General features: G+C 44.8%; 1 protein-coding gene across 1 annotated transcript in view; it reads right to left on the bottom strand.

Annotated features, from left to right (window-relative positions):
* Positions 1 to 15687, bottom strand: part of IL16 (interleukin 16) — a 126793-nt gene that overhangs the window by 69788 nt on the left and 41318 nt on the right. Inside the window, exon 2 of the mRNA XM_052659447.1 lies at positions 11762 to 12174. Within this exon, the coding sequence (XP_052515407.1) occupies positions 11762 to 12174 (413 nt within the window). The remainder of the gene's footprint in view (positions 1 to 11761; positions 12175 to 15687) is intronic.

Below are 15687 nucleotides of genomic sequence, written 5' to 3'. Positions count from 1 at the left end.
CATGGCCAGCAGGCAGACAAGAAACAAGGAAACAAACAACAGTGCTCTCTCTGGTCTTTCAAAAGACCAGGAAATGGGAAACATCAATACCAGCACCTAGCAAAATCCCCAGCCCCTGCCCTACAACCAGGCAACTAACAGGAGGTGTGACCTGCCTGCTGTGGCAGGTGTCCCAGCCCCGGTCCTACAGCTCCAGCATCATGGGCAGGTGGTCTGATCTACCTGCAGCAGTGACAGCAGCCAAGCCCCAGGCTGACCCAGACCCCATTCTATTACTGGGCACAAGCAGGAGTCAACCTATCTACTGGGGCAGGATCAGCTGCGTGTTTCATTTTCTGCAGTCCACCTGGTGGCCAAAGAGATCCAGGCCCAGCAGCTTCTGCACATCCCCACCCTCAGTGGCAGATGGTCACCAGTGACACCAGGCAGGCCAGAGAGGTAGAGCTGCAGGGAGTAAAGGAGAAATCTAGCTGTGCCAGAAAAATGAAGCAGACCAGAATAGCATTGCAAGGGCTCCGAAAACTAAAATGTCATTACTACAAAAGCCCACAAGAGCAGTACAGAACTAAATGCTAAAAGAGCAGATTTAACCAGATCAAGAGACCCCCTCCCAACATAATCATGAAAATGTCCAAGATACAATCAAAAGTCATTTCTAACATCAAGAACCAGGAAAGACATGATTTGAATAAGAAAAGACAATCACCAATGCCAGTACCAAGATGAATCAAATGTCAGAATTACTTGATGAGGATTATAAAGCAGTCATTGTAAAAATGCTTCAACCATCATTGACAAATTCTCTTGATACCAAAGAAAAACTGAGAGACATCAACCAAGAACTAGAATTTTTTTTTAAGAAACAAATGGAGGTTAGAGAACTGAATATAAGAAACTCAAAAAAATTAGATACCTCATAATTAAACTTCTGCAAACCTGAAGACAAAGAAAGAAGTTCTTTAAAAAAAGGGAGAAATGATACACTATTTCCTCCCCCAAAAAAAGACCAAGTCAAAAGACAGTTTTCACATCTGAAAACATGGAAAGTAACAGGAAAGGAAACAATATTTTTCAAGAACAGAAAAATTTCCTGCCAACTAAAAATCCCATATTCATCGAGATGAAAGACCCTTCAGAAATGAAGGGAAAATAAAGATATTCTCAGAGGTAGGAAAAACTAAAAGAATGTGTGGCTAGAAGATGTACCCTTAAAGAATGGTTCAGAGAAGCTATCCAAATAAAAAGAAAATAATAAAACAGCTGAAAACTTCAGAAAGGAAAGAACAGCAGAAGGGTAAAAGGGTTAGTCGCTCAGTCATGTTCAACACTTTGTGACCCCATGGACTCATGCAGGAGCTCACCAGGCTCCTCTGTCCATGGAATTCTCCAAGCAAGAATACTGGAGTGGGTTGCCATTCCCTTCTCCAGGGGATCTTCCCAACCCTGGGATCGAACCTAGGTCTCCTGCATTGCAGGCAGATTCTTTACTGTTTGAGCCACCAGGGAAGCCAAGGAGCAAACATAATAGATTAGTTTTTCTCTTCATGAGTCTCTTTAACCATATTTTATGGTTGAAGCAAAAGTTATAGTGTCACCTGATGAGGTATTCAATGGATGTAGAGGAAATATTTAAGACAAGGGAGAGTAAAGGGCTATAAATGAAGTCAGTTTTCTACACTTCACTCAAAATAGGAAAATGTTTTTATCAATATGGTAATACCCAATACATACACAATTTGATAATATAGCAACCACAGTGAAAATTAGAGATATACTGAAGAATTTTATAAATAAATCAAAATGGAACCCTGAAAAATGTGCAAGTAATCCACAGGAGGGCAAAAGAAAAGCAACGAAGGAACAAGAAATAGAGTGAACAAACAGAAAACAAATATAGTAAGTCCTTTACATTCAAATGAGTTCCATTCTGAGAGCGTGTTCATAGGTACGATTTGCTCATGAGTTCAGCAAAGTTAGCCTAGGTACCCAACTAACACAGTCGGCTATATAGTACAGTACTGTAATAGGTTTATAATACTTTTCACCCAAATAATACACTCAAAAACAAAACAAAAAATAAACCATTTAAAAGCTTACAGTATAGTATCCTGAGAAGTACAGGAGTACAGTACAACAGCAGGCACACAGGGGCTGGCATCGAGTGGACAGGCAAGAAGAGTTACTGACTGGAGGAGGGAGAGGAGGTGGGAGATGGTGGAGCGGAAGGGTCGTCAGCAGTAGGAGGAAGAGGGCAAGCTGAGATGTCCTTCACACCTGATGTTGATGACAAAGGTTCTGGTAACTTGTTGGATTAAATTCTATTACCCTCTTGCTTCCAGGCATCCTGGGCTTGAAATAAAGATCCTGCACTACTGTTCTCTATACAGTCAGTCAGTCAGTTGCTCAGTAGTGTCCGACTCTTTGCGACCCCATGGACTGCAGCATGCCAGGCTTCCCTGTCCATCACCAACTCCCAGAGTTTACTCGAGCTCATGTCCATTGAGTCGGTGATGCCATCCACACAGCACTGTACAGTAAAATCGCACACAAGCACAACCACTTGTAGAGGATGCACACAATGACAGTGTACGCCAGACGCATGAACTAACTTGTGCAACGGGACATGAGCATGTATGTCTGCATCTTTGAAAGTTCCAAAGTTGAAGATTTGTATGTGAAGGGGGACAGTAAAGTGACTTACTGTGATAAAGCGGCAGACTTAAGGCCTAACATCTTTACCACTGAGCCATCTGGGAATCCCAGTCACCAGGGGGCTGGATACAAAGAATAAGGAGAAGCTTTAGGTGGTTTGAAATGTACATATGAAGAGCCACAGTGAAAACAGAGTAGGAGGGCTTCCCTGGTGGTCCAGTAGTTAAGACTTTGCCTTCCAAGGCAGGGCATGTGGGTTTGATCCCTGATTAGGTTTCATCCGTGGTTGGGGAGAAGAAGGGGACGACAGAGGATGAGGCGGTTGAATGGCATCACTGACTCAATGGACATGAGTCTGAGCAAGCTCCAGGAGTTGGTGATGGACAGGCAAGCCTGGCTTGCTGCAGTCCATGGTGTTGCAGAGCTGGACACAATTGAGTGACAGAACTGACCGGTGAGCTATGATCCTAGCTGGCCCATGGCCAACAAAACAAAACAAAACATAAAACAGAAGCAATATTGTAATGAATTCAATAAAGACTTTTAAAAAATGGTCCATATTAAAAAAAAAAATCTTAAAAAAAAAAAAGAACACAGAGTAGGAAAGGTAGATGGTTGGTTTACTGCTACTTCACAATACCCCTTCTTCTCTCGCTTTTCTTTCCACCAACCCCCTTTTCCCTAATCAAATGCTGTCCTGTCAGAACTAATGAAACTCAAAAGACCAGCTTCCAGGCAAATAGCTCCAGATGTCTTTGACAACAGAAACAGCGACCAGAAATCACGTGAAGTTTTGGAAGCGGCAAGTGCCCCAAATTGTACCTGTGGGCTGCCCCTCCCGCTTCCTGCACGTGGACCACCTAGGCTCCCTCCCCATTCTCCCCCCACACTGGGGATGCGGCTGGCTCTGTGGGAGTCCTGGAACCCCAACCATCCCTCCCAGGGGCTGCTCTCAGTCTCCACAAGCTGCTCTTCTGTGGCAGGAAGGGGCAGGCGGCCAAAGGATTGGGTTCCCCACTTGCCAAGGAAGCCTGGGCCTCAAAGCCACAGGCTGAGCGGGCTCACAGGCAGCTAAATGAGGGGACCCGTCTGCTCCCAGAGGGCCCTGACCGCCCTCTCTCCACCCAACAGCACATGCCAGAGACTGAGACGGCTGCTCCGACCTCAGTGCCTCCTGAGTCACTCTGCGCGAGTGATGACTTGCCCTAACCAGTAATTTGAATTCATAAAGAGAAGCAGGGTCTTCCACAAAATGAAGGCTGTTCCCATGTGGATCAAAGCATCCTGAGTCCTCTTAGGAAGGCGGCCCCAAAGGGAGGACCTGCCCCAGGTCTGGTCTCATCTGCTGCCGCCCTGTTCCCAGAAGGAGTGTCCAGTGACTCCAGACCCCAACCAGTGGGAATGCCAAAAGCAATGTCCAATGTAAACCCATGGGTTGCCCCCCCCCCCCAAAAAAAAACACCAATGCAAGCTCAGGCTATGTCAATAGAAGCTCGACGTCAAGGGTGGCCTCATTATGTTCATTTATGCAACCATTCTTTCCACAATATTTATAGAGTCACTAGCATGTGCCAGTACCCAATCTCATCCAGTGCCATGAAGGGCGCCAGCTCTCAGATGGATAAAGACTGCTTCAGGCCTCTTTGGTGATCTGCTAATACTTAGCTAGAGAGAAACTGAGAAACAAATGAGATGGGAGGGGTCAGACTGCATCCAGAGACCTTTGTGTCCCCAACCCCATAATCTCTCTCCCCTGGATCTATCTGATCAAGAGCAAATAATACCAATCTGTGTAGAGTCTGAGGCTGGAGAGATGCCAGGGTGGTTACTTCCTAGATTAGAGAATTGTAGGTGTCCACGTGCTTGCAGGTAAGACCTCTTGTGGTACTGGGCAGTGCAGGGGGTAGAAGGAGAAAGAGGAGCATGGCCGGTGGCCAAGAGCCAGGGCCCCCACATCCTAGTGCAGAACACTGAGAAATCCAATAGCAGAGACTGCTTTGGTGGTCCAGTAGCTAAGACTCTGTGCTCTTAATGCAGGGGGCCTGGGTTCAATCCCTGGTCAGGGAACTAGATCCCCACATGCCATAACTATAAGACCCTGTGTGCCCCAACTAAGACCTGGAGCAGCCAAATAAAACAATATTTTAAAAAAGAGAGAGAGAGAAAGAAACCCAAGAACTTATTTGACCTTGGTTGTCCAAGTACTTGTGTTTGTCGAGGGAGAAGTCCACCATCACCCTAATACCAAAACCTGACAAAGATGCCACAAAAAAAGAACACTACAGGCCAACATCACTGATGAACATAGATGCAAAAATCCTTAACAAAATTCTAGCAATCAGAATCCAACAATACATTAAAAAGATCATGCGCCATGACCAAGTGGGCTTTATCCCAGGGATGCAAGGATTCTTCAATATCCACAAATCAATCAATGTAATACACCACATTAACAAATTGAAAAATAAAAGCCATATGATTATCTCAATAGATGCAAAGAAAGCCTTTGACAAAATTCAACATCCATTTATGATAAAAGCTCTCCAGAAAGCAGGAATAGAAGGAACATACCTCAACATAATAAAAGCTATATATGACAAACCCATAGCAAACATTATCCTCAGTGGTGAAAAATTGAAAGCATTTCCCCTAAAGTGAGGAACAAGACAAGGGTGCCCACTTTCATCACTACTATTCAACATAGTTTTGGAAGTTTTGGCCACAGCAATCAGAGCAGAAAAAGAAATAAAAGGAATCCAAATTGGAAAAGAAGAAGTAAAACTCTCACTGTTTGTAGATGACATGATCCTCTATATAGAAAACCCTAAAGACTCCACCAGAAAATTACTAGAGCTAATAATCAATGAATGTAGTAAAATTGCAGGATATAAAATCAACACACAGAAATCCCTTGCATTCCTATACACTAATAATGAGAAAGTAGAAAAAGAAATTATGGAAACAATTCCATTCACCATTGCAACGAAAAGAAAAAAATACTAGGAATATATCTACCTAAAGAAACTAAAGACCTCTACATAGAAAACTATAAAACACTGGTGAAAGAAATCAAAGAGGACACTAATAGATGGAGAAATATACCATGTTCATGGACTGGAAGAATCAATATAGTGAAAATGAGTATACTACCCAAAGCAATTTGCAAATTGAATGCAATCCCTATTAAGCTACCAGCCATATTTTTCACAGAACTAGAACAAATAATTTCAAGATTTGTATGGAAATACAAAAAACCTAGAATAGCCAAAGCAATCTTGAGAAAGAAGAATGGAACTGGAGGAATCAACTTGCCTGACTTCAGGCTCTACTACAAAGCCACAGTCATCAAGACAGTATGGTACTGGCACAAAGACAGAAATATAGATCAACGGAACAAAATAGAAAGCCCAGAGATAAATCCACACACATATGGACACCTTATCTTTGACAAAGGAGGCAAGAATATACAATGGATTAAAGACAATCTCTTTAACAAGTGGTGCTGGGAAAACTGGTCAACCACTTGTAAAAGAATGAAACTAGATCACTTTCTAACACCATACACAAAAATAAACTCAAAATGGATTAAAGATCTAAATGTAAGACCAGAAACTATAAAACTCCTAGAGGAGAATATAGGCAAAACACTCTCCGATATAAATCACAGCAGGATCCTCTATGATCCACCTCCCAGAATACTGGAAATAAAAGCAAAAATAAACAAACGGGATCTAATTAAAATTAAAAGCTTCTGCACAACAAAGGAAAATATAAGCAAAGTGAAAAGACAGCCTTCTGAATGGGAGAAAATAATAGCAAATGAAGCAACTGACAAACAACTAATCTCAAAAACTTATCTCAAACAACTTATGCAGCTCAATTCCAGAAAAATTAATGACCCAATCAAAAAATGGTCCAAAGAACTAAATAGACATTTCTCCAAAGAAGACATACAGATGGCTAACAAACACATGAAAAGATGCTCAACATCACTCATTATCAGAGAAATGCAAATCAAAACCACAATGAGGTACCATTTCATGCCAGTCAGAATGGCTGCGATCCAAAAGTCTACAAGCAATAAATGCTGGAGAGGGTGTGGAGAAAAGGGAACCCTCTTACACTGTTGATGGGAATGCAAACTAGTACAGCCACTGGGGAGAACAGTGTGGAGATTCCTTGAAAAACTGGAAATAGAACTGCCTTATGACCCAGCAATCCCACTGCTGGGCATACACACTGAGGAAACCAGAATTGAGAGACACGTCTACCCCAATGTTCATCGCAGCACTGTTTATAGTAGCCAGGACATGGAAGCAACCTAGATGTCCATCAGCAGACAAATGAATAAGAAAGCTGTAGTACATATACACAATGGAATATTACTCAGCCATTAAAAAGAATACATTTGAATCAGTTCTAATGAGGTGGATAAAACTGGAGCCTATTATACAGAGAGAAGTAAGTCAGAAAGAAAAACACCAATACAGGACACTAACGCATATATATGGAATTTAGAAAGATGGTAATGATAACCCTGTATGCGAGACAGCAAAAGAGACACAGATGTATAGAACAGTCTTTTGGACTCTGTGGGAGAGGGAAAGGGTGGGATGATTTGGGAGAATGGCATTGAAACATGTATAATATCATATATGAAACGAATCCCCAGTCCAGGTTCGATGTATGATACTGGATGCTTGGGGCTGGTGCACTGGGATGATCCAGAGGGATGGTACGGGGATGGAGGAGGGAGGGGGGCTCAGGATGGGGAACACGTGTATACCTGTGGCGGATTCACGTTGATGTATGGCAAAACCAATACAATATTGTAAAGTAATTAACCTCCAATTAAAATAAATAAATTTATATTAAAAATATTTTACCTTGATTTATAACTTGAATGTTTTTAATTTCAAAAAAAATTTTTACTGGAGTATAGCTGTTTTACAATGTTGTGTCATTTTCTACTGTACAACAAAGTGAATCAGCTATACATTCACATTTTGTTGTTCAGTTGCTAAGTTATGTCTGAATCTTTTGGATCCCATGGACTACAGCATGTCAGGCTCCTCTTCCTTCAATATCTCCAGGAGTTTGCTCAAATTCATGTCCATATGGGTTTCCTTTTTTGAATTTCCTTTCCATTTAGGTCACCACAGAGCACTGAATAGTGCTTCCTGTGCTACACAGTAGGTTCTCATTAGTTAGTTATCTATTTTATACATAGTATCAGTAGTGTATATATGTCAATCCCAATCTCTCAATGCATTCCATATTCTACTTAAAGGGCATTAAAAAACACTCTTTCCATTTGGAAAAAGACAGTGAGTCTGGAGTAGCCAAGAAGACTGTGCATTCCTTCCTTTGAAAAGTCTAGGTTTATGAAAAGTTTGCACCATGTTTTATGTCCCTGGATATGTCCTAATGTGTCCTAGTTTATAATCCATGGGAACTTGAATAGAATTTGTATGCTACTGTTGTGTGAAAATTGTATAAATCTTAATTATGTTGAACTGGTTCAGGGTGATTTTCAGGTCTACCATATCCTTCCACTTTTTTGTATATTCATTCTATCAATTTTTCAGAGTTTGATACTGAAACCCCAACTGCTGCTGCTGCTAAGTCACTTCAGTCATGTCCGACTCTGACCCCATAGACGGTAGCCCACCAGGCTCCCCCGTCCCTGGGATTCTCCAGGCAAGACCACTGGAGTGGGTTGCCATTTCCTTCCCCAATGCATGAAAGTGAAAAGTGAAAGTGAAGTCACTCAGTCCTGTCTGACCCTTAGCGATCCCATGGACTGCAGCCTACCAGGCTCCTCCATCCATGGGATTTTCCAAGCAAGAGTACTGGAGTGGGTTGCCATTTCCTTCTCCGGAAACCCCAACTAAAAATCTTAATTTATCTACTTAAAAAAATAATTGCAATATATAGTAGGACTATGTGTAACTTTGCTCTGTACTTTCCAAGTCTCTTTTAAATGTGTTACCATACTTTCATAATTTAAAAAATAAGAAAGAGAGAAAAAAAGAAATGTTTTTAGTCCAAACTGAGATGTTATGTAAGTAATATGCCTGGTTTCAAAAGACTTAGTACAAAGAAAGAGATGTAAAATACTTGGATAATTATTTGATAATAATTTTATATTAATGAAATAATGTTTTGGATATATTGGATTAAATAAAATATGTATTAAAGATTTTTTTAAGAAAAGTCCATAAAAAATAAAGTCTAGGTCTGATACATTGAGTTTCTATTTACTAGGTTGGGGAATCTGACTTTGAACACTCTTCCCCAGGGCTCTGGACGCTACCCTGAAGAAGAAGCCCCTTTGGCCCCTCAATGCACAGTGCAGATCCAAATGTCTGCTTCAGATTCTACACGTCCCTGCCCAGCTCTGGCACATCCCTGGGCGTTGACTGACTTAGTCCTGGTCGTGCCAAACACAACACATCCAATAAGGCTTTTATTCCTTTTTTCAGTTGGCTGTTTATCTAACTTCCTCTTTTTTAATTTTCATATTAGGCGTTTCTAGAAACAGGCATGATGTCATAGGGCCTCTTTCCAGACGTTGTTTTGAAATCAGTGTAACCATGGCATTGCTGGAGGCTGAGGAGTCCCCCTGGGCCAATGGAGTCACACCTGGGTGCAAGGCAGGGTAGGAGCCAGGGCGGGGAGTAGTGAGTCCCTGTGAGGAGGGACAGGGCACGGGTGTTCCTGAGGACACAGAGGCTCCTCCAGGAAAGGATACTGGGCCCAGCTGTCAACTTGTACCTTTCTGCCCTGGCACTTTTGACACAGGACGGTGGCTCAGATGTTTAAGAATCTGCCTGCAATGCAGGAGACATGGGTTTGATCCCTGGGTCGGGAAGATCCCTTGGAGGAGGAAATGACAACTCACTCTAGTATCCTTTCCTGGAGAATCCCATGGACAGAGGAGTCTACATTTCATCCGGTTGCAAAAAAGTCTGACACAGCTTAGCGACTAAACAACAACAACAACAATGTGCACTGCATGGTGGATTTTCTTGTGTAAATACTTATAACTGTATCCTCATAAAACGCATCTGAAGTATGTATCATTACTAAAAGTCTCCATCTCATAGATGAGCAAACGGACACACAAAAAGTTAAAGCAATCAGTAAGGACCTACTGTGTAGCACAGGGAACTCTTTCTCAATATTATGTAACAATCTAGATGGGAAAAGAATTTGGAAAAGAATAGATACATGTATAGGGGCTTCCCAGGTGGCACCTGTGGTAAAAGAATCCACATGCCAATGCAGGTGACATGAGACACAGGTTTGATCCTTGAGTCACGAAGATCCCCTGGAGAAGGAAAGGGCAACCCACCCCAGTATTCTTGCCTAGAGAATCCTATGGACAGAGGACCCCGGCAGGCTCCAGTCCATAGGACTGCAAAGAGTAGGACACCAGTGAAGAGACTTAGCATGCAGATACATCTGTATGTGTAATCACTTTGCTGTAAACCTGATACTATCAATATCATAACACTGTTTATCAGCTATATGCTTAGTCGTTCAGTCATGTCCGACTCTTTGCAACCCCAAGGACTGAAGTCTGCCAGTCTACTCTGTCCATGGTGATTCTCCAGGCATGAATACTGGAGTGGATTGCCATGCCCTCCTCCAGTTTATCAGCTATACTTCAATATAAATTAAAAAAATTTTTTAAAGGTAAAGTGAATTTTCCAGGAACACACAGTTTACTAATTGGGAAAGTTGGACTCAAACCCAAGCAATCAGACTAATGAGCCCACACCTCCAGCCCTTAGGCCGTACTTCATCCCCCTGCCCCTGAAATACAAATGCTGCTGTGATCTCCTTCTTCCCTGGAAAGGGTCAATGAGAATGAACTGTGAAAACACCATCTAAACCAAAGTATTTAGTGCACACGTGACTCACAGAGAGACAAGAAGGTGAGGCTTGCCCCGGACCCCTTGCCAGTCTCTTGCCCTCTGCCCGTTCATCTGGCCTCCCCAGGTCTCCAGCATCCTGCCAGTAGACAGGCTCCTAGAACATAGCTCCAGACATACCATTCTGTGCACAGAGCCCATGCATCAGCACTGGGGCCTCCTCATTGCTGCATCTCTGCTCATGCAGTTCCCTCCACCTGGGAGTCTCTCCCACCCATCCCCGCGTTGTCAAATCCTATGTCCTTCTGGTGGCATCTCACCTTTTACTGGTCATTTCTGCAGCTCTGAATATTTCCCATCTTAGAATACACCATCTTCCTTCCCTGGGGTTGGTCAAGGCAGAAACTGCAGTTAAACTTGCCACCTTTCATCCTCCCATGGACAAATGGTGCTAGCTGTGCCTGGAAAGTAAATACCTACCCTGACCATCCACAGTACCACTGCCATGACCCCCTCAGTAAAACCACATCACTTCTGGCTTGGGTTATGGTCGTAGTTCTGCTCACTGGCCTCCCTAGGCTCCACTCCCTGCTCGGGAGCCAGAGGGCTTGTTAAAATTATTGAGGTGGCTCAGTTGGTAAAGAATCTGCCTGCGAGAGACCACCTGCAATGCAGGAGATGCGGGTTTGATCGCGGGACTGGGACTATCCCCTGGAGAAGGAAACAGCAACCCACTCCAGTATTCTTGCCTGGGAAATTCCACGGACAAAGGAGCCTGGTGGGCTACAGTCCCTGGGGTCGCAAAGAACTGGATATGACTTAGCAATTAAACCACCAGCAGCCCTGCTCCATCTTCCCATGTTTCCCCATCCTTCTGAGGGTAAAGCTCCATGTCCGGTGGACACTGGCTCCCTGCCCGACTCCGTCCTCCCCGCTCCCCTCTTCCCTGGATACCCTGTGCACACTCTCCTCTTCTGTCTTTGCACATGCTGTTCCCTCTGCCTGGATGCTCTTCCCCCAGAGGTTCCTATGACTCACTTCTCTGCTCTCTTCATTCAGGTCCTGAATGTCCCTTCTTTAGAGAAGGCTTCATGAGCACCTTTTCCCTGCTCTTGTTCAGAATGCGAACTCGGTGCCTCCCTGACTTTGGACTAGGACGATGTGTTGACTTTCATTCATGGCCCCAGGAGCCACTGGGGACTCCTCCCGCCCCACACACCCGGGCACACCTTCATGAAGAACATCCTCCTGCAGGCCTTGCCTCGATCGTTCCCAGCTGCCTGGAGCTGTGTGGCCTCGGAGGACAGTGTGAGGTCAGGAATGCTGCGGGGCGCGGCCTCTGACGTGTCTGCCAGCTGCACAGATGAGTGGAAAATTCCCTCCTTGCCCTGGCCCAGGGAACTCTCGAAGGGGTCAGGGTATCTCTCGTCGGGGCTTGAGCTGTCGTCGCTGGTCCGGGCGTTACAGAGGATCAGGGAGCGGGAGACGGACCGCAGCTTGGTGGATTTCCTGCTCTTTCCGGAACGGCTGTGCGGCTCCATCCTCAGGGAGGAGGGGAAGCTGCCCTTCTTCCTTTCCTGATCTCTGGCCCTCGGCTGACGAGTGGCGGCTGGACTGGGTTTAGCCACCACTTCGTGGGTCCCTGGAGGAGAAAGGAAATAGGAAGAGGCGATGGGACTTGCTGCAGACAAGTGGAGCGAGACACAAGTCCTGGAACTGAGCCACGATGTCCGTGAAGCAGGACAGATGGAGAGATCATCATTCGATTGACCGGCCCTTCCAGGGTGCCGGCCACATGGAGGGATCAAGTGTTTACCACACCCTCCTGAAGCTCCAATACTTTGGCCACCCAATGTGAAGAGCTGAGTCATTTGAAAAGGCCCTGATCTGGAAAAGGTTGGAGGCAGGAGGAGAAGGGGACAACAGAGGATGAGATGGTTGGATGGCATCACTGACTCAACCAACATGAGTTTGAGCAAGCTCTGGGAGACAGTGAGGGACAGGGAAGCCTGGCGTGCCACAGTCCATGAGGGTCGCAAAGAGTCAGACACGACTTAGCAACTGAACAACAACAATCACTCTGAGGGTCACAGAGCCCAGAGCTTCTCTTATCCAAACCCTCCTTCTACACACAGGGACACTGAGACACTGAGAGAAAGAGGTTCAAATGCAAAGCCACAAAGAGCATCCGCAGGACAGTCAGTGATCAGATCACGGATAGGAGTTTAGAGATCACAGAGACCTGTGAGACTTTTAAATGTAAAAGCCATTCTTCAGACAAGAGTGTATGGGGTACTCCAGCCTATAGAGCAGGTCAGAGTGAGACTAGGACTGGGCTGAACCTGCCAGTCCCCTTCTGCTACCCCTGGTCACTCCTGTAGCATCTCCAAGTAAACCTGGGATTCAGAGCCCAGGCTGAAGATTGCTGATGTCTATGCCCTCAATTTCCAGATGCTGCTGCTGTTTAGTTACTCGGTCATGTCTAACTCTTTGGACCCCGTGAACTGTAGCCCACCAAGCTCCTCTGTCCATGGGATTCTCCAGACAAGAATACTGGCGTGCGTTGCCATTTCCTCCTCCAGGGGATATCCCGACCCAGGGGTCAAACCTGTGTCTCCTGCTTGGCAGGTGAATTTTTTACCACTGAGCTACCTGGGAAGCCCAATTCCCAGATAAAGAGTCTACAGGGAGGTTTGGGAGGCTCACATAATGTTAACCCACCAGGATTGTTTTGAGTATAAAAGAAGGTGAATCTTAGATGGTTCATGCCAAAGGGCTTAGCACACAACAGGTACCTGGCAAACCTGTGTGCGCTTCCCCAGCACCAATGTCACACCTGGTCGGTATCTCAGCCAGGCTGAGGGTCTCCTTCGTCATCTTTCCCCATGGGATCAAACCCTGGGATGAGTCAAAAACTGGCTTTACTCATCAGGTCAACAGTATCACTCTCAGCACAGCTCAGCTCCGCTTCACTGAGAAATGCCTGTCATGGATTCAGGCATGAATCCTGTCCATGAGGCAGGTGGTTAAAGGGGCTCTGATGCTGCAGAGTTCTGATTCAGGCCCAAGCCACAAAATAAAGCCTGTTGCCAGAATAACAGACTGTGGGATGCTCTTGGCCCACGGGTACTGCTGTTGGTGCACAGCTAGTACTGAATAAGGAAAAGCAGAGGTCTTCCAGCATTTCATCATGCAGAAACCCTTTCATATTATATAATCTCCCCAAGAACATCTTCTTGAACGAAGACAGTGTTTATCAATACCCAGGTGCATTGTATTGTTTTCTCTATTAGCATTTTAATTTTATCAATGTATCTACCAACCTGAATGGCTCAGTGATAAAGAATCTGCCTGCAATGTAGGAAACACAGTAGTTGCAGGTTCAAGCCCTGGTTCAGGAAGATCCCATGGAGGAGAAAATGGCAATGCCCTCCAGTATTCTTGCCTGGCAAGTCCCATGGCCAGAAGAGCCTGGGGGTGGGGTGGAGGCTACAGTCTATGGGGTCACAAAGAGTCAGACATGACTGAACACACACGTACATGTCTATAGCAACCAATATATGAATCAAAATGAATGAATGAATAACTATTTGAGAGTGTACCCTATATATCAGGCACTCTTCTTGATGCTTTAATATAACTTAACTCAGTGGGCTTCCCTGGTGACTCAGACAGTAAACAAAGTGAAAGTGAAAGTGAAAGTCAGTCGCTCAGTCGTGTCCGACTCTTTGTGACCCCATGGATTATACAGTCCATGGAATTCTCTTGGCCAAAATACTGGAGTGGGTAGCCTTTCTCTCCTCCAGGGGACCTTCTCAACCCAGGGATCAGACCCAGGTCTCTGGCACTGCAGGCAGATTCTTTACCAGTTGAGCCACAAGTGAGGCCCAGTAAAGAAACCACCTGCAATGCAGGAGACTCGGGTTTAATCCCTGGCTTTACTCATCAGGTCAACAGCATCACTCTCAGCCCAGCTCAGCTCCGCTTCACTGAGAAGTGCCTGTCATGGATTCAGGCATGAATCCTGTCCATCCCCTGGAGAACAGAATGGCTACCCATTCTAGTATTCTTGCCTGGAGAATCCCATGGAGAGAGGAGCCTGGTGGGCTACAGTCCACGGGGTTGAAAACAGTCAGACATGACTAAGCAATTAACACAACTAAATATTGGCCCATTTTATCAAACACCCTCTTGCCAATATCCCAAAGTCCTGGACTCTGTTTCCTTCCATCCAGAAAACAGTGAGTCCCCTATATACAAGTCAATTCTGTTCTGAGAATGTGTTCATAAGTCCAGTTTGTTCGTGAGTCCAAGTTAGCTGAGGTACCCAGCTAACACGATAGGCTATAGGGTACTGTACTGTGAAGAAAGTGTTAGTCGCTAGGTTGTGTCTGACTCTTTGTGACCCCATGAACCGCACCCCACCAGGCTCCTCTGTCTATGGGATTCTCTAGGCAAGAATACTGGTATGGGTTGCCATTCCCTTCACCAAGGGATCCTCCCAACCCAGGGAATGAACTCCGGTCTCCTGCATTGCAGACAGATTATTTACCATCTGAGCCACCTGAGAAGCCCCTACTGTACTGTAATAGGTTTATAATACTTTTCACACAAGTAATATATAAAGAAAAAAATAAAGAAAAATTTAATCTCACAGCACAATACCTTGAAAAGTACAGTAGGATCAGCTGTATCACCACTGCTTTTACGCTTGCTTATGGACTTCCTGGGCTTGAAATAAAGACGCTGCACGACTGTCCTCTACACAGGACTGTACGGTAAAGTACACACAAGTATGCACAACCACGTATAGAGGATTCACACACGTGACAGTGTATGCCAGAGTTCACAAGTCCATTTGCCGTCCTTTTCTACCTGTCCATACCCTTCATAGTGAAACATGTGCCCTCCTATGGAGCACATCCAATCCACCCATCTGTTTTCTGGATTCCACTCCTCAGTTTCTCTGGACTTAAAAACAATAAAAATGATGGTTATCTATGGTCATAGCTTCCCTCATAGCTCAGCTGGTAAAGAATCCACCTGCGATGCAGGAGACCCCAGTTCGATTCTGGGGTTGGGAAGATTTGCTGGAGTAGGGATAGACCTAGATAACCACAATGGTGTGATCACTCCAGTATTCTTGGACTTCCCT

Source organism: Budorcas taxicolor, chromosome 21 (assembly GCF_023091745.1).
Source record: "Budorcas taxicolor isolate Tak-1 chromosome 21, Takin1.1, whole genome shotgun sequence".
NCBI lineage: Eukaryota > Metazoa > Chordata > Mammalia > Artiodactyla > Bovidae > Budorcas > Budorcas taxicolor.
Note: the sequence above shows the minus strand (reverse complement) of the source record. Positions and strands in the feature narration are given on the sequence as shown.